At 29.5% G+C, this 27581-nt stretch overlaps 2 protein-coding genes across 2 annotated transcripts; one reads left to right on the top strand and one right to left on the bottom strand.

Annotated features, from left to right (window-relative positions):
* Positions 1–14604: 14604 nt before the first annotated feature.
* LOC129910926 (putative nuclease HARBI1) lies at positions 14605–16616 on the top strand. Its single transcript, XM_055988533.1, has 6 exons — positions 14605–14917; positions 14987–15309; positions 15366–15469; positions 15538–15682; positions 15736–15873; positions 15933–16616. The coding sequence occupies exons 1-6, from the start codon at positions 14772–14774 to the stop codon at positions 16181–16183; spliced, it is 1107 nt and encodes a 368-aa protein (XP_055844508.1). The 5' UTR covers positions 14605–14771; the 3' UTR covers positions 16184–16616.
* On the bottom strand, positions 16420–17435 carry LOC129909647 (uncharacterized). The gene is made up of 3 exons (XM_055986723.1): positions 17121–17435; positions 16874–17066; positions 16420–16805 (listed from the first exon to the last, which is right to left on the bottom strand). Exons 1-3 carry the CDS (start codon positions 17283–17285, stop codon positions 16420–16422), a joined length of 744 nt encoding a protein of 247 aa, XP_055842698.1. The 5' UTR covers positions 17286–17435.
* Between the last annotated feature and the right edge of the window lie 10146 nt (positions 17436–27581).

Genomic DNA, 27581 nt, shown 5'->3' with positions numbered 1-27581 from the left:
TGACCATTTTTGTAATGTAATATTTTCGTTTTTTTTTTGTTACTTTATGAGTTTTTGTCTATAACTTGAATAGCAAGCTGAATTTGAAAATTTTTATTAAGTATAATTTTTGGACAAAATTAAATTTCCTATCGATGTGTATCCTTTATAAAAAAATTAAAATTGAAATATTGTAAAAAACTTAAGAAAAACTATTCAAAAAAAAAAGAAAAAAAAACGAAATTTTTGATGTTTTTACTAAATGGTCCATTTTTATCCTTTGAGCATTTATAGATATTGTACATGTAAACGAGAAAAGAAGATACTTTATCTTTCAACACAATGGTCACAAAAATTGAATACGGATAAAATTGGATAAAAAATGCACTTTCAAAATCTACTGTTTTTGGTCTTTTGAACCATTTTTTTTTCAACGCATTTTAGAAGTAGTAATTAGGAGTTTTGTATTTTTATATTTTATTTGGATTATGATCAAAAATACGATTTTTACGTTATTTATTTTTATCTTTTACAAAAATACATAGTTGGATTTAAACAAAACTTTGTTTAAACATGCTTTTATGTTCTGTACCTATTTCTATTGTTATTTTACTAAAATATTATTTTTTTGTTTTTGACGACACTACTGGATCGCACGTAGTTGCGATTTGATTTGAAGGTAGAAAAACGTGGTTTTGACCTTGAAACAATTATGTGATTTAATTTCTTGTATAATAAAAAAGTTTTTATTTTTTTTTTTGGAAATCATTAGATTTATTTTTTTTTTTTTTTATTATGTACATTCCTACATAACTACTTTGTATAATTTTTTTTTTCAAAAATAAAAAAAAAACAAAAGAAAATATAAGAATAAAAATTAGTACAAAGTTTCATCCGTTTTAAAAAATTTGATTTTTCTAAAAAAAAAAAATTGAAATTTTTTAAAATAAAAAATATATTTTTTAAAATTTTTCTTAATTTTAACCCTCTGTAGGCACACCTCTTTTTTACGAATTTGGTTTATACTTTTTCATGTCGCTAGAACTTTTTTCGGTCTCACTATTTTATAGAGAAACACATATGAAATTGATGTAGAAAAAAATGTACTTCCACCCTAAAAAAGACACTTTTTTGTGACCACTTTTTATTTTTGTCCTGCCAAATTCGCACCCGTGTGATGACAGAGGGTTAATATTGAGGCAAATTTTTTTGTGTAAATCGATTATCTCGTTTATGAGAAAATCAGAAATCAAAAAAGTCTTCATATGGCTAGTACCGTTAATGACGGTCTAAAATATATTTTTTTGATTTAGTAGTACCTATCTATTTAGTATTTTATTAATCAAAATTGGTAGATGTTTAGGCTGCAGCTCGATATAGAGACAAACACAAGGACAGCTAGAATTGCGGGTCCCACAATTTTAGCATTCTCTATCATCGAAATGTCATATCTGATTGTTATCTCGAGTTCGATTTTTTTACGAATCCTTAACTTGGCCTATACCTACCTATATCATAAGTAAAAATAGCCTATTTTTAAATAAAAAAAAAAACAAAAAAACCGACAAAATTTTTGATTTTAGAAAAGTTGCCGTGTTTTAGATTATAAACTTTTATTTAAAACTATTCCTTTAATGACAGTAATATTGGACAGCCAGATTTTTCCTTAGAACCCCAAATTATACTTTCCTAATGGACTTTGACCTTCTATATTCGAGTCTAGTATCATACTTGCTCCAATGTTTAAAGTTTTCATAATTAAAATATAAAAAGTCAATCCCCAGTTGCAAAAGTTCCATTAAAAAAATTATCTTCTTAAATTAAAAGAACAAAATCACATAGGTCAAAAAGTCAAAGTTAAAGCATAATACATAAAATAAATTTCTCTTACACAAAAGAGGACATCCTCTTTACTTACAATACAACTATATTGCTGACAACTGAGATGAGACTTTCCCTTTCTGCATTTGAAAATATAGATAACTTTTGTTTATTCCTCTTTCACTTATTTCCCTTGTTTGCTCCAAGATTTAGGTATCCATTTAATCCACATGCCCTCATATTGTGTGTCTTCTATGTAAATAATTAAGAAAGGGCACATTTCAAGAAGGTGTCTATCTAAACATTGCATTCATCTATCTATCTACCCCCAACTCCTCCTCTTACCCCTGTGATCCATATATTACGAGTATAGTTCCTACAATTTGTTGAACATTGATTAGAATTGATTTTACCATGAGGCAGCAGGATATCCGGCTGTGGCTCATATAAGGATGCTGTTGTGCTGGATGCTGAACCAGCAATATTAAGTTAGCGAAGCAATTTAATATGTCGTTGCTCTTGTACAAAGATTTATGCATGTGTTGTGTATTGATGTGGTGTATATACATGTGCACTGGAAATCAAGGATATTATGTTGTATAGTCGTTGTAGTCCTTATATTGAGAGTGCTCATGTATTTTGTGTTTGTTTTACAGTTTTGATGTGATTTCTATTAAAGGAAACTAAGAAAAAGAAGAAGAGTATACAAAACAACAAAAACAATAGCTATCAAAGACAAACCAACAACTATGAAGAGGAGGATGATGACAAGGGCAAAACGATGTTGACAACATGTGGTATGTCAGGCATATATAATTAAGAAAATCGAATTCAGGATGCACATCCATTAAGTTCTGTTTTCTCTTCTCTTTTTTCATTTCTCCTTTCCCCCAATCCACCATTTCCTATTCAAAACAGAGAGTGAAGTCTTGAGTTTTACAAAAGACTTGACAACATTCTGCAAATTTTCTTGCGATGAAAATTCAAATGGAAAACAATTTATTGCTTGCAATATCATCATCAAAGGCTTTTAAAAGACCTTATTTCTCTTTTGATTCTTTTTTTTTTTTGTTGTTATTGTTTTCAGGATAACCCAGTGAGAGGATAAAGATGTTCAATGCGTTTGATGAATGAATAACAGCTGACTTGATATGTCCTTTGTTTCTTTGGTAAACTATCTTCTGTTGAACGTTTATTCCTTAATCGATTAACAAAATTGTGAGATAATGTGAGATAACGGTTCGGACACTTGTTGTTACAACGAAATTATTGTAAATAATAAGTGGACTAACTAAAGCAAATTATTAGGGAACCCGGCTTAACTGCTTCCGATTTTGATGATCCTTTTTTTTTCAAACGTCGGAAATTAAAAATACTCTAACTTCGCCGCTGATGCCGTATTGTTTTTATTTTTTAAATTAAAATTAATTTTTTTGTGAAAAAACGTAATTTTTTTTGTTTAGATTTTTTTAATTAAATAATACCAAGAGTGTGTCTAAGTAATTTAGGGAACAAAAAAATATATGGGAGTGAGGACAATATTGCATTGCGATGCCATTTTCTCACAAACTGACTTCAAACAGAAAAAAAATATTTTTAAAACAACAGAAACACCTCCAATATTTAAATATACATTTTTACAAAGCTAGAAGCAGGGCTACCTTCGTAGATTTTCAAAAAGAGGCCAAAAAAGAGAATTTTGATAAAAAAAGAGGCCCCAATAAAAAAATGTGAAAATAGAATAAGTTAAGTACGACAGTCACACGAAATACCTCATTTGCGCCTTTTCCGAACCACAAAACAAACCTTTTAACACAATTTCTAAAAATTAAAATTGTATTATGTTCATACAATTTAAAAAAAAATGAATTTCATAAGACATTGCCTGTGCATATTTTCTTCAAAAAAGAACCCAAAATTTATCAAAAATAAGCTTATAAAAATCAAATCAGCGCTAAGCAACAGTAACGTATACTCTTCTTACAATTGAGTCGTTATAATTGAAAGTGGTATAGGTCACATTTTCCTTGATTTTCAAAAATATGTCAATTTTTTTAATCAAACGTACATAATTTTAAAAAAGAGGAAAAAGAGGAACCAAAATATCAAAAAGAGGGATTTTTTGACAATTTTTAAAAAGTGGAGGGAAAGTGGATTGGGTGAAAAAAAGAGGAAAAACGCCTCTTTAGAGGCCCAAAGGTAGCCCTGGCTAGAAGAACAATCCTATCAGTTTTATTTAAATACAAAATTAATGTTGAGTTTTTGAAAAAAAAAACGGTCCTTTAACTCAGAATTTTGAAAAAAAAATTTATTATTGCTTGTTTAATTTTTAACAGGAAAAGTATTATAGTTTTGAAAAATGTGGATTTTTTATTGAAGTAAGACTTTGACAAACAAGACCTTCAAACTTCCTCTATTTAACGTCCAAATATAACGGCTGCTAAACGAAGAAAAAACAATTTTATATTCACGTGTTTAAAAAAATTAAGCTAAATTTTTTTTTCAAAACTTTTATGAAAAAAAGTTTTTTTTGAAAATGATATACTTTTTAATTTCTTTTATTTAACTGTAATACATATTAACATTTCCTTTACTGAATTCAATTAAGAATAAATATGGCAAACAAATTTTTAAAAATAAATGCATACTTAATTACGAACATTTTTAAAAAAAGACAAGTTAAAATTTGTTCAATAATTTTGTATTTCGAAATTCAGAGTTTAAGGACCAGTTTTTCAAAAACACTTCATTTTATTTTAATTAATTTCAATTTTACGAATAGGAATCAGCTTCTAGCTTTTATAAAATGTGCATTTAAATATTGTAGGTGTTGCCGTTGTGTTCATATATTATTTTTTGTATTTGATTTGAAGTCAATTTCTGAGAAAATTGAATCAATAGCTTAAACGATGGAAGATTGTCCCTCACTCTCTTAAATTTTTTGTCCTTAAATTGTTGGTATCATTCAATTTATGAAATTTAAGTAACCTTTTCGAAACCAAAATTATTTTGTTCATTAAAATCTGCAGTTAAAATAAAAAAAAAACAATACGTGTGTTTTAAATCTTAAGAACTTAAAATTATTTTAGGTCGAGTTCTATTTTTTAAACTGATTAAAATGATTTTAGAACTTTGTCAAGAAATCGGCCGTAATTCGAACTTCTTAAATCGTATTAATTCTTTCAACCCATCTTTCAGATACAAACCTAATTTCTAAACATTGAATGTCACGGACAAAGTGACACGAACTCAATATACGGTTACACATAATCACACAATTTCCCATCGTCTACTAGCTTACCTTAGTTTGTCTACCAAATGTCAACAATCGTCCTTCAAAATGTGAATGAAAAGTCAGATTAGAAGGTAATTCCATAAATAAATATTGCCCAAATCCATAGTGGACACAATGGCAAGTAAATTACATTTGAATTAATTCTGCATGTCAAAGTATGTACCCACATGTCTACAGGCACTCGTACATATACTCGACTTGTATTTGCTTTTGCCTAACTTGAACACAATGAATGTCAACCCAAATGTTGTCACCGAATTTCTGGTCACCATCACCACCACTGTGTTACCTTCAATATAGTAGTCATCGTTGTCGGTCGGTCATCGTCAATTTCCTGTCAATCTGTTTCGACTTCTCGGGACTCCTTCAGGGTTGTATGTTGAAATTTCAAATGATGATGAATTCTGAAGACATTCCTTTAATACCTGTGTGGCACAGTAGTCAATGAACTTTGCCGTAGACCTACAACACATAACACACGTTTGTGTATTGTTTACCTTTTCGTTATTTAGGATTGAGAATGCAAATACTAGTCTCAGATGGACATTTGGAAAGGAGAGTGTAGTTTTTGAGGAAGAAAGAGAGAACCATCGCTGGCAAGTGAATCTAAAATGTTAAGGAAAACGTTTGCGTTTTCATTATAGCTATGACTTTAGACATGTGACGGATTGGTGTGAAAGTCAGAAGAAATTCGATCAAAAAAATAAGTCAAAAATTATTATCTGAAATAAATCTATTTTATGCTGCAAAACCAAAGTATTAATAGTGTTAACAATTTACATACTTCTATTTCGCACTGTCCTGTGATATTCACTACCAATGTTTCTCTTTATCATATATACATAATAAATACATATTCCATTTTCCCTTAATAACTAAGCATAATGTTGTATTCGGAAGGTTCAGAAAAGTTAGGGACTGGTCAAGTTTGACTTCGCTGATTGAAAATACAAGAGCTCGGTAACCCTACTCAAATGCTTAAAATCACCAAGGGCACTTGTTTTTTTGGTCAAAATGTATGATTTTCGATAGAGTTCAAAGCAAAAATATACATCAGATCTTAGGCGAGACCTTCTTTTATTTTATCGCTTTTTACATAGAAAGCTTTAATATTGAATAACTTAAACCATGGATTTTATTTTAAAAAAATAAGAACACTGGTCGGCAACGGATATAGAGCAAGAACCAAACCCTACTTTTCGAGCGGAATTTTGTGTGCTGAGTCCGAATCTGAAGTCAAAATTTCACGGGCACATCACGTTTTTGAAATAATTGAATATTAATAGGTCAAAAACGCGTTTTTTTTTTTTTGTACATTTGACATCGAATTACATCACCGTTAATTTTTTTTTTTTGTAAAACTACTTATGCAACCTCAAAACGCCATATTAACACGTCCTAAAGGTATTTATATTTTTTCAAAAAAAATTTTTTTTCTCATAGATATTGAAAAAAGAAATTTATGATAGATAGTATCTCAAAATCTTGATTATTTTTTTCAAGTAATGAATGGTTTTTTGAATCAAATTCCATCTTGCGTCTTCTGATTTGGACTTATAAGGAGCAACATATTACGGAAAATATATATTTTTGACTAAACATAAAAAAAAAACTCAAATAAAAATTAGTTTTTGAAGCCTTATAGCGAAAATAGTGATGAGTATAGCTCAAAAACTAGACGTGATAGAAATAAATTGCACGACTGGGGTCGCACGTACTTGCTCTTATGGTAAAAGTTACTCTAATGTTAAAGCTTTTCATTGAACAAAATAAGGTAGGTATATGATATATTCACGGAATTTCATAAGTGGAAAAAAAAAATAAAATCTTGTTTTATAAATAAAATACCGTTTTAAATGATCTTTTACAAAAAACTAAGTATACCATTTTATTTCTTGTATAAAAAGGAATTTTTAGAAAATTTTTTTCGAAAATCGTTAGAGCCGTTTTTTAAAAAAATAATTTTTTATATATAAAAATTTTCTAACATTTTTCAAAAAAAAAGTTGGTATGCCATTTTGAAAAAAATAAATAATTTACACATAAAAACGGAATTTCAAAATTTTTTACCAACCCGTTTCCAAAAAATTGATTTTTCAAAAAAAAAAAAAATTTGAAATATTTTTTAAAAATTCAAAAATGTGTTTTTTGAAAAATTTAATTTTTTTTAAATAACGATAGTTTAAACGTTTCTGTACAAAAATTTTGGTCAAAATATGTTTTGTCGTTTACGAGAAATTCATAAATCAAAAAAAAACATTCTATGGCAGGTACCGTTAATAACGGTTCAAAAAATATTTTTTTTATTTTCAAAAGAAGCTTTTATGTGTTTCACTACACACAAAAATTTTAGTCAAAATCGTTAGAGCCATTTTTGAAAAAAATTAACTTTTCTATTTCCGTTATTTGAAAGGTACCGTTAGTTTTGGTCCTACAAAAAAAATTTCAATTTGTCCTCTAGGGAATCACCCAAAACTGTTAACTACCAAGTTTAAAGGAAATCGCTCCATTAGTTTAGGTGGTAGCTCGAGGTACACACAGACAGACAGACAGACAGAATTGCCGCACCCACTTTTTTGGCATTCTCCATCATCGTAATGTTATGTAAAATTGTTACCTCGAGTTCGATTTTTTTTACGAATCCTAAACTTGCCCTATAGTACATAGTACCTATATCGCAAGTAAAAATCTGTAAACAGTTTTGAATTCAGCACACTAAAGTCAATCAAAATCACCTTATAAAGTTCTTGCTCATGACTTTTTTTAGTTTTTTGCCGACCAGTGTAATCTTTGGCAGCACTTTAAAATAAAATAAATAAAACATCTAGGTAGTGTGAATAACCTTATTTTACGAAAAATGTTTCGAGAAAACATATATTTTTTTAAAAATATTCCTTTTTTCTATTTTATTATGGTAGAAAATATTTCATTCATAAATATTGGCAAACAAAAGGACATTTTGGAATCAATTCACTACCTTTTTGCCATTTTCACCAGCAAAAATACCCTATCCATATAGCCTAGCAATAGCCATTAACCAAATCAAAACTAAATTAATAACCTTATAAAGGCTATTCATGGTGAACATAAAGCAACACAATCACCCACCATTAACTGCCTGAAAAGATATACTATGCAAAAAGGAAAGACCTTTAGATCATCCTAAATGTAAGCCGGATTGAATCAATGTGCCTGAGAAGATACATTCACAGTGTTACTTAAAAAGACTTTTCTTCCCCAAAAAACAGTATTTCATTCCCTGTGCTTTAGAGTGTGTTATATGGTTGTTTTTGTATGCGCTATCGAAGAAATATACTATTGCTGAGAGTTATACTGTTACAAAAGGATTTTATATCCTTATACAGAAATGAATATACTCTTGATCTCGAACGAATTTACTTCCTCTCTGGAAATTTCAATAAAACCTGAATAAGGTCCTCTTGTTTATAGATTTGAAAAGGGTGAAATCCTATTTGATATGATGGTCTCTGTTTGTAAATGTGTATAGCGAGTCTATAGTGTTTGTTTTTGTATGTATTAATAATAAGATGAATGTGAAAACTGGCTGAAAGGGGACTAACGATGCGGACGTTGAGAATTTTCCTATACACTTTTGTATCAGCTACTTAAAACAACTTCAAAGTAAAACTTCAACTGAAGAAACCTATAAATCTTGAAATTGTTAGAAAAAGGCAAGAGTATAAAAGTTTATTCTTTTTCGTTTTTTCTAAGAGATTTTCAGATTTGGGTTAAGAGGACCATGCTTGACGACGTGTATAATGATGTAATCAAATTTTCGAAAATAGCTAGGTGTTTTTTTTTAAACTTTTTTTTTTGTATTTGTGTTTTTTGAGTGTTTCGATGCGTGATTGTTTTCTTTTACAACAAACTGAAACGTGAATAGAATAAGTAAAGGGTAAGTGAAGATTCATTGTAAAGTGAATAGAAACTTTTAGGGATACTTTTGGAATCTAAGCAGCAAATGTTTACCTAATTTTCTTATTTTAAAAACATTGAAGGAAAATTTGCTGATTTAGGTTACATACGTTAATTTTATATCCTGAATACTTTAACTAGACAAATTACTTTTTTGGTGAAATCCTTTACTATTCTCTTTAAATCAGAGGTTTACAAACTTTTTTTGCGCTTGTAAAACCTCTTCTTTCGGACAATAAATGTAATTTTTTCAATAATGCACTGAAAAATAGTTTAAAAAACCACCATTAAATTGATAGTTTTCGCTTACGTATTCCAGCTGACTTTAAATCTTATCAATTTTGATTAGACTGTCTTATTAGTTTTGATATTGCAAATGTAGTTTAAACATTATATCACTGTAAAATCTACATTGAAATTTCGAAATACTTTTACTTTTAAACAGTAGAAATTATGTGATTTCAATGTAGTATTAACATGAATAATGTAAAAACAAACATATTCAAATGTTATTTTGACGTTGTTTCATGTCAAATTTACATTGAAATTAAACATTAAAACTGTAAAAATAATGTAATTTAATTTTAATTTTAACATGAACAGTGTGAAGAAAATATACATATTTTAATGTTATTTTAAAATTGTTTCATGCCAAATTTACATTGAAATTTCGCATTAAAACTGTAGAACTTATGTGATTTCAATGTTATATTAACGTAAACAATGCCAAAGTGAACATGGTCCACTGAAACAAAAAAATAAAAATGTAGTAGGAACTGGTGGAATTATAAGAGATTTTTAAGGACCTGGAATACATTAGTCAAACCTCTAACCATTTATTTGAATTGAAAAGAAGTAAAAGCCAAAATAGAAAATTCAAACAAATAAACCACTCTAACAATTCCCCATTTTATTTTTGTACCACATCATCATCTTTGAAATTCTTATGTGCTGAGAATATCATAAACCATAATCCTTTGCGTGTCAAGCTCTGCATTATCAACACAAAACTCAAGAAAAATAAATCACTAAAGAGCTACAAAAAAAAAAAAAAAAATACGCGCACACAAAACCTTCACACACCAAAAAAAAAAAAATAAATAAAAAGCTTAACACGATGACTTCCTGACAAAATAAAAACCATATTCACACTATCAAAGTGTGTCTTTGCAAAGGATACACATATACTTAATATGGGTATCCTATCCTCCTCAACCAGCGAGTATAATAGTATGAATCTTGAAAAAGAAAGTCGCAAGGATTTGGCGGATTTAGCTTTGACTTATACTCTCAGCTCTCACACTCAACTTCCATTGTATCATATCATCTTTTTTAAAGAACTCTGAAATATTCATAAGACTCTGCATCACTCATATAATACTTGTATAAGGCAATAAAAAGAAATCATGCGTGGAAATTTTTATAAGTCTCTAACATCTTTGGAGCGAGTGTTATGAGGTTTGGGGGGCATCATCTAAATGTTACTGTTTGTGTCCAAAACATATATACACAAAAAAAAAAAAAAAAACGGAGTTAAGACCTAGAGATGATGAGTGACATAAAAGGGGGAAAATAAACATTTGATCGTTGCTCCCTGGCCTCGGTTAAATCGACCCCGGGAGGTTAATATTATTAGTCACTCGGGCGTATGTGGAACCTTTTTTTTTGATTTTTTTTTTTAAAGAAGAATAAAATATTTTTTTTTGGGGTATGATGTTGAGAAAACATTTATGCAGCAAATTTAAAGTATTTTTTTTTTGGGTTAAAAGTGTAAAAGTTATGTTTTTGCTTGGGGCTATGAGAATTTAAATCAGATAAAAAACTCAAGTGAATTCGAAATAAAGTTAAAGACTTTTCGAAGTTGTTGAAAGTTTTACTTGCCACAGTGAGCCTGAACAAGTTTAAGGTTGACCTAAAATGACGACAAAAACTAAAGATGAGGATTTGTTCCTGAAGGCCTCAGCAATAACAATCCGTTTTTACCAAAATCGGATTAGCTTCCTTTTTCGAGATACCCCCCTTGAACGTGTTTTTTTCGAGAAAAATTCATATCAACGCAAGGCTCGAGTACGATAACTTAGGCGCCGAGAATTGAAAACGGTTTTTAGTAGAGGTATTCAATACAATCATTTTTGGTTTTGGGAGGGAGGGTCTATGTCCCCCCCTTTAGACGGGAGGGGCAGTTTTCTAAAAAATCAAACAAAAAATTATTAAAAAACAATGGCAACACTTACAGTTATGAATGATACCTTTTTCAAAAGCTAGAATTGTACACTTAATTATAGTTTCTAAACCAAGTTATTTTAAACAGTTATTTTCGAAATAATCGATTCCAAAGTCAACAATTGTGAAAAAGAAGTTTAAAAAAATACATTGAATACTATTTTTGTCAAGACTTTGGGTTTCATTACGGGATAAATTGATAAAGTAAACTACCTCAATAAATTCCTTATCAAATACTGAAAACCATATGTTTCTATGCCTTTTAGTTTTTGAGATAATTGAAAAATAGGAAAACTACTTTCTTTATCTTATTTTTATTTTCTTGACTATTTTGCTTTGCCATTATCAAAAATCAAAAATTAAAAAGTACTGTGCTTAATTTACTTCGATTCCATGAATTTATTTTATTTCCATTTAAAATTGGATCTTAAAAATAAAATTTCTTAGTACCAGTGTGGTACCAGAACGCTCATTAGTGAGCCTGATAAAAAATGTAGTTTTCCTATTTTTCAATTATCTCAAAAACTAAAAGGCATAAAAACATATGGTTTTCAGTATTTGATAAGGAATTTATTGAGGTAGTTAACTTTATCAATTTATCCCGTAATGAAACCCAAAGTCTTGACAAAAATAGTATTCAATGTATTTTTTTAAACTTCTTTTTCACAATTGTTGACTTTGGAATCGATTATTTCGGAAATAACTGTTTAAAATAACTTGGTTTAAAAAACTATAATTAAGTGTCCAATTCTAGCTTTTGAAAAAGGTATCATTCATAACTGTAAGTGTTGCCATTGTTTTTTAATAATTTTTTGTTTGATTTTTTAGAAAACTGCCCCTCCCGCCTAAAGGGGGGGACATAGACCCTCCCTCCCAAAACCAAAAATGATTGTATTGAATACCTCTACTAAAAACCGTTTTCAATTCTCGGCGCCTAAGTTACCGTACTCGAGCCTTGCGTTGATATGAATTTTTCTCGAAAAAAACACGTTTACGGGGGGTATCTCCAAAAAGGAAGCTAATCCGATTTTGGTAAAAACGGATTATTATTGCTGAGGCCTTCAGGAACAAAGCCTCATCTTTAGTTTTTGTCGTCATTTTAGGTCAACCTTAAACTTGTTCAGGCTCACTGTGTTGCGTGCATGCAGAATTAATTTCAAGAAAAAAAAAAAAAAAAAAAAACAACACATAATTAAGCTGTACGTAAGAGATCTGTTGTTTGATTTTTTAAAGTAAGCTATTTATATAGGCTTAATATAAAAAACAGCTACACGTTTTACTTTTTTTTTATTTTCAATTTTTTACATTAATCTGCTAGATGCCTAAAAACCCACAAAAATCAACCAACAATCGTAAGTTGCAACTTTTTTTTCTATTAAATATACAAAAAGCATGGATTTTATTTATTTGATGTAAACATCATGGCAGTAGTGACATACAAAAAAGTTACAATTTCTCACCACTCAAAAAACAATACAAAAAAAAAAAAAAATACACAACACTAACTCCACACATTACACGTTTTAGTCCGAATTTTAAAAACGACTTTTATTTTTTTTTACACGCTTACACTGAAAAGCTACATATCATCTGTCTATGTATTTTGACTTACTTCCCAGGACAACACACACTAGTTCCCTTTGAATTCTGAATGCAGTCAGCATTGGCAAATAATAAAATTTAAAATGAAATGCATCAAGGGATTCTAAATATGCGAAATGGTTTTTAACTGTGTAAACATTTCTGGTAAGCCCTTGTTGTGTTGTGTCTCTTTTATCTGTGTTTCAGCTTTCATGGTAGAATTTTCACTTGTGTATGAGTGTTGGGGGGTTTTTGTTTTGTGCGGGGTTGATGCGCTGTGGGGAGTAGGACAATGCAGAATTGTTGCTGGCTTTCACCCGTAACCAATTCCATTAATGCCATGAATTGCAGGCATGCACCTCGCATTTTTAGTTGAATTCTGTAGAGATTCTGAGGCGCCATGGCCACATTTGTATACATATACAACAAATGCTCTCCTCCCTCAAACCCAACAAAGACCTTGTTCTCTCTATGACAGAGAGAGGAAAAAATGTAAAAAGTGTTTTAACTATTTTTTTTTTGTATTTCATTATTTTTTGTATTTTTTTTTGTTTTAGGGTAGAAAAAAATTCTCTGTGTGTGGTGTTGCAATACAAAAAAGACAAATTGCAATCCTCATAACATTAAAGTGCCTCTAAATTGTATCCGCATGAGTGTCGAAGTTTCAGAATATAGCACCCTTGGGTCGGGAATATGTTTTATTTGGACAAAGAGTTTGTTTTACGAGAGTGTCGTACAACTCCTAAGCTCAAGTGTTGTTTATTTGAAATTTGAAATCGCAAGCTAACAGAATACTGTAAATGAAACACTTTTGTTTCAGATCTGTAAAAATATTTGAAGAGTTCATTAGAGAGGGTGTTTTGAGAATTTAATTTCAAAAAAATTAGAACTGTATTTGACCGAAACTCATTTGTTTTCATTTCTGAAAATATTAGATTGCACCATTTTACGTGAAAAGTGACATAAAAGATAACATAAAATAAACCAAAAATCAAGTAGGTATATAAAATCGAAGAAAAATATTTTGTCGTATTCAATACCTGTGTACATTAGGGCGTTCGTTACTTAAGGGTTTTTAGAAATATTTTCCTTTGTGGAAAAACTATTTCAAAATAATAAAACAAAATCCCCTAATTTTTTTTAGATTTTTATTTTGACGCTAAATGGCGCCCCATATATGTTAAAGTTTATTCTCATTTGAAATACTTAGGTAGATGTTGACTTATGAGGTAACTTTTTTAGATATAGCCTTAAATAATCCAGTCAAATAAGGGTTTCACCTCGGAATGAATGCCAATAGACATTTTTTTTGCTCAAAACCTTCGTTTTGGCATTCTATAACATACCTCAAAAGTCTAGAAAAATCTCATGTCCGCAAGTCGCGATTTTCAAGGGCAAAGCGCGAAATATAAAATTAGCAATAATAGACAATGGTATTATATATAGGTACATATGATACATGACTTCGAGGTATTTTTTAATGTTGTTGCCAAAAAATCTAAAATCAAGACAATCTGACGTCTATGAAAAAAGTTATACTTGTTTTTCATCTGTCAACCCATATTATTATAACAGTTGCAAACTTACTACCGAAAAACAATTAAAAGTTATGGTAGAGGAACCAAATTTTGCATGAAAGTTTTCATATCCATTATCATTAAGAATCAAAACAATGCAATGAAAAAACATTCATATCTATGAAAAATTGGTATTTTTTGAGAAAAGGGGAAATTTTGGGATATGCACTAAAAAACATCCTGGGGTGGAATCGGCTAAGGTGATTTTTGATTGTTGACAGTCATTTTACAAAAGATTGGTCTGCGTAAGGTGATTGTCAAATTTGATAGTCAAATTTTTTTGACTTTTTCGTGTGACAGCTATTTTGTTGTCATTTTCATGTAAAAGCGTTTCATGTTTTCTTTGATTGTCTAGAAAAATGAATTTTTTTGTGCCTGTGGAACTGTTTTTACGGAGAGAAAATGAAGAAAATGAAAATTTAAATTATAATTATAACCGCAACGTCCGACTCTTGAGGATAAATTTAAGAAATAAACTAAATATATTGGAATTACCAAACTCAAAGTAAGTAGACACATAACACATAACTTTTAATTCTCATTTAGTAATAACTTCCGTTTAAAAATCATATAGGTTCTTAAAAAACTTTCGAGTTACAAAAGAAACGTTTCTTTCCATTCTTGACCTTCTGGAACTGCCAGTTGGAGTTCGTTCCACCTATATTCCTCCTATTCTCCAATTGGCAGCGACATTAAATTTTCTTGGTGGTGGTGCTTATCAACGGCAAGTTGGTGCAGACTGGTCAGCGCCAATGGGGCAAAGCACTGTGTGTGAAGTGATAACATCAACTTTAAGAAAAATGGAAACAAAATTGTGTCCATCAAAAATAAAATTTTCACCAACAGCAATGGAAGGTACAAAAAGATACTTCTATGAGAAATATCGCATACCAGGAGGTATTTTTTTTTTCATTCTTATCTTAAATAAATAATAAATTTGTTTCGTTTTGTAGTAATCGGGTGCATAGATGGTTCACATATAATGTTACTCCGCCCATCTGAAAATGAGCATATCTTTTTCAACAGAAAGGGGAGGCATAGCATAAATGCTATGATTGTAAGAAAATTATTGTTTTCGCCAGTTGTTTATAGATACTTTTTCAACCCTAAGTCTTTTCTTTACAGATCTGTGACGAAAACACGAAAATTTTAGCTATTAACTCCAAATACGGTGGAAGTGCCCATGACAGCTTTGTCTGGAGGCAGAGTGCTCAGAGGGAAAAGATGAATACCGACTATTGCGCTGGTAGTTCCTCGACATGGCTTCTCGGTAGGACTTCATAATATTTCTGTGCGTTACTTGTCTGATACATTTTTTCTTAGGTGACAGCGGCTATCCACTGGAACCGTTTTTATTAACACCCTACCGAAGTGCAGCCGAAAATTCGCCAGAAGCATGGTTCAACCACGTACACTCTCAGGCTAGGAGCACTGTTGAACGATGTATTGGTGTAATGAAGAGTACCTATAATGTCTACTTATTTAAAAACACTTCCTATTTATTTTTTTTCTTCTTACAGCTCGATGGAGGTGCATTTTAGAAGAAAGAAAGTTGAGGTACTCCCCTAAACGATCGGCTACAATTGTTAACGTTTGTGCAGCTTTACACAATATTTGTTGTGAGCAAAGGGTACCACTACCAGACGAAGTAAGAAGAGTTTCTTCATCCGATAGTTTAAACAATCGCCAACCTGAAAATAGCAGCAATGATGGAATACGAATTCGCAACAGAATAAGAGATGATCTTTGGGCTAACCGTACAAGGCATTAAACCAAAATTTTGTAATAAAAATCTTTATTTTTTCAATATTTCCTCCAATAATGACTTAAAAAAAACTTAAATTAAAAAAAAAAAAAACAAAACTAAAACTATTTCACTGAAAAAAAATAAATAAGTAAACATTTCTTAAGTAAAAAAAAAACAAAAACTTCATAAAAAAAAAACTTAAACTTTAAGCACAGCACTTAGTTGATTGTAAGGCAGTTTGTTGATAATATTTGATGTTCTCATTTTCTGAGCTCTAGCATTTGAAGATCTGTGGCCGCCTTTGCTAATTCGATCTCCATCCTTTTTAGTTGGAGCTCTTCTTTTTTTAAGGCATTGGCCGATTGCCGTTCCTTTTCTTTTTCTTGGCACAAAAGTGCAACACAGTCCTTCATATCTTTGATTGCCACTGTGACTTCCTTCAGGGATTTGCCAATATCTTCCTGCACGGAAACAAATTTTTCTTGCAACTCAACTTGTCTTCTTGCAAGAATAATACCCTCTTCCTCTTTAGGGGTTTGTTTTTGTCGATTTTTTGTGCTCATCGAGGAGGGGGCGGGAGCGGAATCGGGAATTTGCTCCGATGGTGTTGAGTCCCCAATGAGGTCAGTTATTTCTGTCTCTAAAACTAGGAACAAAAAAAAAATTTATTTTATAGTAGGTACTTATATGCAAAAATGAAAAGTACAAACATACTTTGCTCATCACAGCCGAAGCTTGAAACCCCACCGATTCCGGCTACGGCTGCTTCGATTCCACAAACTTGTATAATAGCTTCCTCATTGCTATCTAAAGGCAGTTCTGTATATGGACCTCCACCTGTCTTCGCAATAGACTTTTTATTTTCAATAAGTTTTTTTTTTGCGCTATATTTCCTAGTTGTCCAAATCTGAAATAACAAAGGATGAAGGCAAATTCTTTATTAACACCCACACTTTCTTACCCTTTTCCACTCTGCTTTGGTTTTCGTGGGTGGCCCATTTACGTTTAATTTCAACGTGAGCCTTTCCCATAGCATTCTTTGGGTTTCCCGCGAATTTATGTTAGAAGCAGAAAAGGATTTGGCCAAATCCGGATTCTCCTCCATGAACTCCGTCATCAATTTCATTTGTGTTTTGTTTGCGTGTGTCCTATTAATGACAATTATTATAATTTTGTAATTATACTAAAAATTTATTTTATTTTATTGGTTTTCACAAAAATGTTTACTTACATCATTTTATTCAGTTGCACTAAACTTATAAACAAAAAACTTTTGCCGGCAAAACGAAAATAAACAAAATTTACAGCGAAACACACGAAAAAAATAAAATGCAATGCGAGAAAAAAGTGAGGCACCTCAACTGCAATTTTTTTTATATGCAATTTGACATTATAGGTTCTATATTTATCTTTCAAAATGTATTCTTTTTGACATAACAAGTGTTTGGATTTCGAATGCAAATTTTAAACATTTTTGTGTAAAATGGCAATGCTACTTATCATTCAAAGTGATGCCAGCGTTTTAAAAACTTTTTTTGATCATCTTACGCAGACGGAAAATTTTATTTGATCAAATTTGATTTTCACAAATATGACTGTCAACAATCACTTTAGCCGATTCCACCCCTGGTACAATCTTGGGATTAGTGCTAATAGGCTAATTTTTTTGTTTCTATCTTTGTTAAGATAATTCTATAACTTATGTCAAAAATCTAAAAAAAATCTCATGTCCGCAAGTTTTGAAGGACCCCTGACCCCTGACCTACTTTTTTAAAAACTTGTATTATTTGAAAAAAAAAATATTCGATTTCGTTAAAATTTCTAATACTTGACAATAGGGCTGTAAAAGTAACGACAAAATGAGTACCCGCATGTATACGTTACTTTTGATACTAGTACCCGCATCAATAATATCGTTACTCGTTACTTTCGTATGTTTCGCATTTTTCGCATATTTCGTATGTTTCGTGTGTTTCGCATGTTTCGTTACTTTCGTTACTTTCGCATGCTTCGTGTGTTTCGTACATTTCGTATATTTCATGTATTTGATACGTTTCGTATGTTTGGTATTATAAGTATGTTTCGTACATTGGTATAAGGGTGTAAAATTTAAAAAAAAAAAAAAAACCAAAAACATTTTCTATAATCTAAGCTACATTTTAAGGTCATAAACATTAAAATTAGTTGGGGCATTCTCATGTAATAAGAGTTTAAAGGTAGCTATATTGAATTTTTTTCGTTTTTTTTTTTTTAATCAAACGTGGAAACTTTTTTGATTTTTTCCAAATTTTTAGACAAAACTTTGGTAATTTTTTGTTTATATTCTTTCAGTAATCTTATCACAATTCTTTAGAGACCTTTATTTCAAAAGTGCAACGCGCAGATCTCGAAATATTAACACTTCAATACAACCATGTCGAACAATTTTTCATTTATTTTTTCTATTGAGAGTGATTTTCAAACCTCGTTTTCTCTGCTTTTTTTTGTGTTGAAAATTTTGCACCGAAAATAAAGTAATTTTTTGAAAAACCAAAAAACTTTTGTTCATTCTTAAGCTAAATATCAATACCATTAACACCAAGGCCATAAACAGATTGGTTGCGTCGTGGATATACATATTTCGGCCAAATAGAGAAAATACAAAAACGTCTCTTTTGATATTTCTGTATAAATTATCGATAACACAATGATTATTGAACCTTGGCACTACTGTTTTAATCGCAGTTAGCATTCTGACTATGGTTACGATACCGACACGAGATGCGAAATGCGAAAAATTGAGTGTATCACTTCATTTCGTATCTCTTACATCGGATTTAGTATTGAAACTGGAATCGCGTCGTTACTCGTATGTTTCGTATCTCGTACGTTTTGTATGTTTTGTTACTTCAGTACCCAGTAACGAAACATACGAGTAACGATACTGTTTAGAAAGTAACGTTTCGTTACTCGTTACTGAAGTGAATATCCGCATTTTAGTAACGAATACATACGATTTGCTACAGCTCTACTTGACAAGAAATATTTTGAAATTCATTTAGCACCTAGAGGCGATTTTAATCTCAAATTATATACTCAATTAATTAACTTAAAGAATCTAATATGTATAATTATGTACCTAGAGAAAAATTCACGTTTCTAAAGAAGAAAAAATATTAAAAAAATTGCAAGAGGAGTAAAAGTTATGTGAGAACTTGCCATACAAATATTTTTCATACAGATATTTTGTAAAGTTTCTGAATAACAAGTGGGTCTTATTGATAATAATAAATAATATTGTATTTTTAAAATTATCTAACGCTTTATATAATTGTGTACTAGTCTGTCTGGCATATTTGTGAATACTGAGCGTATATGGTGATTTCCTTTCAAAGGAGTCAAAAAATCTTTTCATTTTTATAATTAATTTATCTGCAAGCCAAATATGTTTATCAAGCCCTTTTATCCAAACCAATTATATAAAAAACTATTTGATTTTTTTCCTGTCATATTCAAAGAATTCTAGAACATTTTTCTTTCTGACTTAATCATCTCTCCCGGTGCATATTTTTGGGAGCAAAAAGCTCTTATAGACGAAATATGATGAACTTAAAAAAAAAATATCCACGAATCGAAGTCCATTCAATTATTTTTCATAATCCGCAGTGTCCTACTGCATTATAATGGCACAACTGAAAAATAATATAAAAAAAAAGAAATAAAAAAAAAAAAAATAAAAAGTGTGTACATCCATTATCCTAGCCACAAGCTCATACTACTCCAACTACGACCACATCGCGCAACTATGTGTATATTCCTCTCCAGCACACAATACAAAAAAGAATGAAAAAGTAACAAAATATAAAGTCCATATAGCCGGGAACTTTTATCCATTTTTCTCTTCAAATATGTTCCCATTAAATAATGTGGACACACAGCAACCAGAAACCAGCATCAAGGAATAATATGCATACCAAACAAAAACAAAAATAAAAAAACTGAATTCAACTTTTCCCATCCCAAAACAAATATAACACAAATAAAAAAAGAAAAACAACTCCCGTAGACGAAAAAAGGGATGCAAAAAAAAAAAGCTGGATATCTGAAAACACCTATACAAAACCACCAACAAGGATTGTGGGTCCTTTTTTTTTTTGGATCCACCACGCTGCTGCGCTGCAGTTTTATGTGTCTCCGTGAAATGCAAATATTGAGACAAAAATAAATATTTAAAAATAAAAATGAATTGAACCCTATTCACCAGCACCAGCATCGTCACCGTGGTGGTCCTGTATGAACGAAAAATTCGAATAAAAGGTGTTGTTGTTGGTTGGCTTGGCTGAGCTGTAGTTCATTTTATTCCAATTTGAGAAATTCTTTTTATGAACTTTTAATACAATTTTATTTTTTTTTATTCTTAAGTAGGTTTTGAAGCCATGTGTTTTCTTTTAGATAAATCTTTTGATGAAATTTTAAATAAAAAATCATAATGTCTATACTATTTAGGTTCAAAAACCTTTTGGTGCAGTTTGTTGGGAGAAACATATTTAGCTAATTAGGTACCTTTACTCATGATAATTTGAAAGAGCCCCCGATATTGAATACATATAAATTCGCAATATTCGTTTGGGAAATAAACATGCTGGCAGAATTTAACCTCAGCATTGTCTACCTATTTCTTAAATAAAATGCACGACTGGGTCGCACGAACTTGCTCTTAGAACTATAAACTTTGTTTACCTATATCAATAAATTTGGTTAACGTATAGACAAAAATTCGTTCTTCAAATGTAAAAAACAACTCTTTAAATGATATTGAGCTCAAAAAAAAAAAAACAGTTCAATTTCTTTTATAAATTTCCATTTTTAGAAATAAAATTTCAAAATTGTTTGAGCCGTTTTTAAAAGAAGTAGGTAGGTACCTATTTAGATAATTTTTTGAAAAATAAAACATTTTTAAATTAATTTGTAATGCGATTTTGTAGAAACTTTTAATTAACATATAAAACCAAAATTTCAAAATAATTGAATGTCACGTTTTCGAAAATTTCAATTTCAATTTTTTTTTTAAACCAAAAATTATTTTTTTCAAAATTTTGTTATTGATTTATATTTTGGAAATATAAATGATTTTGTATTAAGAAATTCGGTAAAATTAAACGAGTAATTTGGAAGATATTTTGAAATTAAAAAAATGTTCTTTGAAAGGTACTGTTAATAAGGATTTTTGAAAAAAAAACTTACTTTTATTAAAAAACTACACCTTATTTAAAAATTAATGCTTGATTTTTTTTGATGAAAATAGTAGGAGCCGTTTTTTAAAAAAATTAATCTTTTCCAAAATTGGTATATGACAGGTACAGTTATATTTGGTCCAAAAAAATATTTATACAGACCGACAGACATCCTGACAGACTGACGAACACACGCATAAAAATGATCGGTTAAAAACAACTTAAAACTCGTGTAAAATTAACAGAGAAGATTGTTAATATAACACCTGCAAACCAAACTCGGTTAAAATTACATGAGTCGACTTGGTTATTCAAAATTTTTTAATCTCCACGTTCGCGGTTAAATTTAACTAAAATCTACAATCTTAAATTTTAACCGAGTTTCTTGATAAACAAGTTGATCATTTAAAATATCCTTCTAAAATGGTTATTTTTAACAATTTAACTTTACCGAGACGACTTCGTTTATTTTAGCAACGAGAACTACGTAGTTTTTAACCAAGACTACGTTATTTTTAACACATTTTTTTACCAAAAAAAAAATTCTCGGGAGGTCCATTATTTTTCTGCGTAATTTTGTTCGCATTCTCTATAATCGTAATATCATGATCCATAACAACGTCAACAAGATCCTTTTTGATAAATTATATGAAAGTATGAAGCACTTCTTCAATAAACTAAAAGGATAGGTAGGTTTTCAACTCTAAAATAGAGGGATCGCCTGGCTGGAGAAGCTTGTTGGTTGAAGCCCAAATCAAAAATGGATTGTAGCACCTCCTTAAGGCAGTTTTTGTGGTCACCATTAGAGGAAGAAAAATTAGACAACAGTTAACTAATCGTTTATACCGTTTGATTTAAAAGGAACTATGGTTTAAATATTTATTTTGGCGAACTTTATTAATGTTTTATATTCGAACTTACATAAGAAAAAAAAAAAAAAACAAAACTTACAAAAACTTGAATCATGTTCGGTAATCCACACGCAAACTTTATTGTTCTCATGTGTCTATACAATCCTCATTATTTTTTTTTTTATTAAGTTGCAAAAACTGTTTTCAGTTATTGTTGTTTTCTAGGCTGCCATTTTGTTGATTTATTTTTCGTTGAGATTTCTTCATTTCATCTCAAAAATGTACGTCTTTACTAGTGTATACCTTGAATATCATAATACACCCGTGGTACTACAACTTAATACTTGTTATATCCTTAAAGAAAGTTTTTCTGTATTCTTTCTCTTCTTCTTCATTTTCAAATTGCCATAATTTACTTTTATTTTCGTTTCAATTTTACTTGCTGTCTTTATTGTCTTCTGTTGTTGGAAGGAAGGTAGGTAGATTTCTTCACTTTCCACCACCATTGTGAATGTTTTCCTAGCGAAGGATAATGGTTTTGAAAGTTTTACACTTTGTTATAACAACAAACAGAAGAAGAGCATCATCAAATGAAATTGTACCGCACACCCAACAAAGAAAACAAAACAAAAATAAAAAAACATTCTTCCAGGACTAAAAAATAAAGAACATAAAGTGGTATCACTTTATTCTGTTTAAAGTTCATTCCTCTTTTATTCTTCTTGCCATGCAAGCAAAAGGTAGATTGGTACTCTGTTAGAAATGAAAAAAAAAAAACAGTAATTCTTGAAATTTGAGCAAAAAATTAATAAAAAAAACAAAAATAAAAATAAATAATTAATTTACGATTTAATTTCTGCGTTTGCACATTCTATGTGTGTGTCTGCGTGTCATGATTAAAAATTAAAATGGTAAGGATAACAAAAAATAGAATTATTGTTCCAACAAGGGACTCAACTCCAACACCAAATTGAACTTAATTGAGTTTTACTTTGTTTTAAGTGCAAGCGACGAAGGGCTAAAAGAAGTTAGTTTAGATTTCACTTTAAATTAGTTAAGCTGAGATAAAGTTGTTCTTTTTAGGTGTTTTTAGTTGTTGAAGTTGATACTCAATTTATCTTATTAGAAAGAAAACAATTGAGAAGAATTTTAAGTGTTGAAGAGGAATTTTTAGAACAATTTTTACATCAAAAAAATTATAACGTTGTAAGGATTAAAAATAATTAATTTAATTTCGAAATATAATATGAATAATACACTAACTGACTCACTTTGTTGAATTAGATGAAAATATACGTATTAAGAACTTAAATTAGGTAACTTTGGAAAACAAACTAAAAATAAACTTCTTTTTTATAAATAACAAAAAAAAAATGTACATTTTTTCTGGACATTTTTTTTGCTGAAATCAGTTAAGTCGTTTAGCAGAAAGTCAGAAATTAAGACCGTAGAACCTTCCTTATCAAAGATGCAGGAGTCATTTTTAAGACATCCAAGCTTTATTTTGATCATATGGCTGCTACTGTTAATTTCGGATCTAGAATTATTTTGTTTGTATTTTGAGGCAGATATCTGCGGATTAAAGTGTCGAAATAAGTTTTAGTTTACAAATATAAGCTCGATCTGCGTACCAGGCTTACAATCCTTGTACGTTGGCCTCCCAATTGCTAGGTTTTGAGTTTAAGCCTAGCTCGGGAAGTTTTTAAAATTAATTGAACATAGGTGACTGAACTCCACTATAACGTTCTTTCCAACGCACTCGCTTTTTAACACTTTCCAAACTTTTTGTTTTAGTTTTTTTTCAGAGTTTTTTTAAAATGGAATTTTGAAAAAAGTAGAATTTTTTTGTTTTTCGAAAAAAAAAAAAATAAAATTGCAGTTTTGCTTAAAATATAACTATAAGGCACGCATGCAAAATTTTAATTTAAAATTTTTGAAAAATTGTAATACCTCAAAAAATTTTAGATTTCTTTATTTCGTTATAATTTTTTCAAAAAGGTGTGCCACCGCACATTTTACATACAGAGATTTGATATATATTATCTTTCTACTGAAACATTATTTTTTATTTTTACAATATTTATTTACATAATAACAGAGAGTTTGAAGGAAAACACGAACGAAAAAACCTTCATTTAAATAAAAAAAAAAAAAAATACATATGTACATATATATATACATATATATAATATATATAAATAACAATTATACTAATATAAATCATTTAACTAATTATATTTTAACATTTTTTTTTTATATTTTATATATTTCTATACAATTTTTTTCCTTTTTTATGATTTTTTTTAGTTTTTTATTTGTTTTTTTTTATATAGAAAAAAAAAGAAAACTTAAAACTAAAATGACTAGATGATTGAACATTTGTAATAAATAAATATATAAATATATTAATAAATAATTAAATAAATAAATGAATAAATAAATAATAAATAAGTAATAAATAAATAAATAAATAAATAAATAAATAAATAAATAAATAAATAAATAAATAAATAAATAAATAAATAAATAAATAAATAAATAAATAAATAAATAAATAAATAAATAAATAAATAAAAAGTAAATCAATAATTAAATAAACAGATGAAAAAATAAATAAGTGAATAAATAAACAAACAAAAATATAAATTAATAAATAAGCAAACAATAAATACAAAAAAATATATATACATAAATAAATAAACAAATGAATTAATAAATAAATAAATAAATAAATAAACAAATAAATAACAAAAAACAAATAGATAAATAATTAACATGCAAGTAAAAAAAAAAAAAAATATGTACAAATTATATATTATATATTATTTTTACAGAGATTTTATAAACAGTATTCACTAATAAGGCTATTTTCAGCAAAACTACATTTTAACATAAATCGCTCATTTAATCTTTGAATTCTTTCGTAAATCAATTCAACACCTGCTCTATTATGAAGATCTTGTGTTGAATAATGCCATGGTAGGTTCAACATCATTTTTAAAATCTTGTTTTGCGAGATTTGTAGTTTTTGTATGTGGCATTTTGCACAATCTCCCCAGACGGGACATCCATACAGAAAGATAGATTGAAAAATGAGATAGATTGAAAAATGCCCTCAAAAAATTTGAATGGAAGGTAGTGGTAGATATGCGTTCTAAAAGAGCAAAAAAAGAAACAACTGTTGGTATTTTAAAATGAAAAAGGTTCTTAAAAACTGTAGTTAAATACAATATTACTTACCATATTTTAAAAGTTTTACAATTTGTATTATCCAATATGTAAGATAATTCAATATAAAAATGTTACACATACGCCACAGTGACCCGCAGTTAGAACGCAAACAAAATTCACCCTGTATAATAAATCTGAAATGGGCACCTATTTTTAAAATCGTTTTTAATAAAACAGCAATAAACCTTTCATGTTCAGTGTTCACTTTGCTGTGAATTTTCAAATATGGAAAAAACACACACTGGTCTTGGCAGACTTTATATAAGATTAGCTTTGCGCAGAGCTTGTCACTTAATTTGAACAACAATTTTTGTTTACTTGGGTCACTAAAGCTCTTATTCTTCCATATATGTAAAATTAGAAAGGTAACAACTTAGAATAAAAAGTCTTAAAATTTTTTATTATTTTTTGTTTTATTTATTGATTTTTCAATTGTTTAGTGCATACAAATGTAGAATGTCCTAGTTTTAATATTTAAAAGTTGTTACAAATATTTAAAAACAAAAAAAAAATTGTTAAATGTAAAAAGGAACCAAAAACAAAATAAAACACTTTCTTTGAGTTAAAATAAACAAGATAAGGTGAATCACTAATGTTGGCCATGTACCAATATTTGTTTTTTTTTTTTCGAAATAAATGTAAAGTTCATAAGGTGCAATATCCCATGTGGTTATAGTTCATATATGAGACAATAAAAACTTCTATTTGTATTTGTTTTGTACTATGTATGATATCCTTTTTGATCCTTGCATGACATTTAAGTACATATAAACATGTACAAAAGGCAATATGAAATGAATTAAAGAGGTTTTCGTTGATGACGGCAGGTGAAAGAGAAAACTTCATACAGAGTGCATGCACCACCCATAGAAAAAGATGCATTAATATTTCAAAGGACAACAAATATTTGCCCCACTAAAATATACGAAGGGAAAAAATTCTACTAAAAAAATATATGGTGTGGGGTTGATATACATGAAAAAATCTATCTTTCTCTTCTCGATTTGTTCGCTCCATTTTCCAACCGAACCATCACTACAGTATGCAGCGGCATAGGACAGCTCAGCCCATATGATGAAGCATTGTAATTCTTTATCCTTTATTCCGGTTATTTTGTTCCATTTGTTGATTTTTTTATTTTTTATTTTTATTTATGTTTTTTTTTTTTATAAATATGTTTCTGTTCTTTTTCATATACGAGTATGTAGTTATTCTCTGCACCCCATAACCCATAATAGTTTCCTTCTTTTCACCGGTTGCATGGAAACATGATGTGAATACTGATGCTGAATACTGATGCTGATGATGATGAAGATTACGAGGACTATGATGACGGTAGCAGCGCAGCGGCACGGTCGTGGTGAGAGCTATATGATGATGATACGATGAGGATGATAATACGGATGATGTGATCCAACCCTTTTAGTCGTCAACAATGCATGTCATATTGAAAATGAGTTATGTCACGACAGTGAACCTATGCGAGCACTTAGTGCGTCATGCAATTGCATATTTTAACTTGTTCTTGTGGCAATGGTGGTTTGTTTGTTTGTTAGTTTGTCGAGTATAATAATAAAGAGAATTCCGATAGAATTTTAAAATTTATTTAGGAGTAGATTTTTTTTTCGGTGCTTCAATGGAAATAGGTTAGGGCTAAGAAGTCAAAAAATAGGATTAGGTTTACAAGGAATTATTATTATTAAATTAGTTTCAAAAAGTCCTATTGAAGTCAATCAAAATTTGCTAGTTGTTTTTGATAATGGTGGACTCTACTTTGGTATCATATTTCTTAAAAAAAAATTAAATCCTTTGATTGTCATGAATGTTATTTTTTAGTTTAGAAAGTCATAATTGGATGAACATCCAGTTAAAATAAATATATCACCTGGTAGTTTTAATGTTGTTTCATAAACAAGTCCAGCTAAGGTTGCTTTGAAGTCTTCTTGTAGGGACGATTTTAGGCCGATTTTAGGGACTCAAATCTCTGTTCCATGGCATTGTATTGCCTGGAAATTGATATTTTTCTTTGCAAACTGATAGTGGAAGATCGCTAGGTCATTTTCTCCTTTATGAGTACACTGCAGTACTGCAGAGAGCTTCAGAAGTTGCACTTATGGTATCTTTCAA

This window comes from Episyrphus balteatus, chromosome 2 (assembly GCF_945859705.1).
Source record: "Episyrphus balteatus chromosome 2, idEpiBalt1.1, whole genome shotgun sequence".
Lineage (NCBI taxonomy): Eukaryota > Metazoa > Arthropoda > Insecta > Diptera > Syrphidae > Episyrphus > Episyrphus balteatus.
The sequence above is the reverse complement of the archived record's forward strand: the minus strand, read 5'-3'. Positions and strand labels throughout refer to the sequence as shown.

What these genes read in the sequence shown, in the direction of transcription:
- LOC129910926 (XM_055988533.1), top strand. Translation starts at nt 14,772, where the DNA reads ATGAATTTTTTTGTGCCTGTGGAACTGTTTTTACGGAGAGAAAATGAA. An exon ending in ATAGCATAAATGCTATGATT is followed by an intron (nt 15,470 to 15,537) that starts GTAAGAAAATTA and finishes TTTTCTTTACAG; the next exon opens with ATCTGTGACGAAAACACGAA. An exon ending in TTCCTCGACATGGCTTCTCG is followed by an intron (nt 15,683 to 15,735) that starts GTAGGACTTCAT and finishes ATTTTTTCTTAG; the next exon opens with GTGACAGCGGCTATCCACTG.
- LOC129909647 (XM_055986723.1), bottom strand. Translation starts at nt 17,285, where the DNA reads ATGAAATTGATGACGGAGTTCATGGAGGAGAATCCGGATTTGGCCAAA. An exon ending in CCAAAGCAGAGTGGAAAAGG is followed by an intron (nt 17,067 to 17,120) that starts GTAAGAAAGTGT and finishes TTGTTATTTCAG; the next exon opens with ATTTGGACAACTAGGAAATA. An exon ending in CTTCGGCTGTGATGAGCAAA is followed by an intron (nt 16,806 to 16,873) that starts GTATGTTTGTAC and finishes TTTTGTTCCTAG; the next exon opens with TTTTAGAGACAGAAATAACT.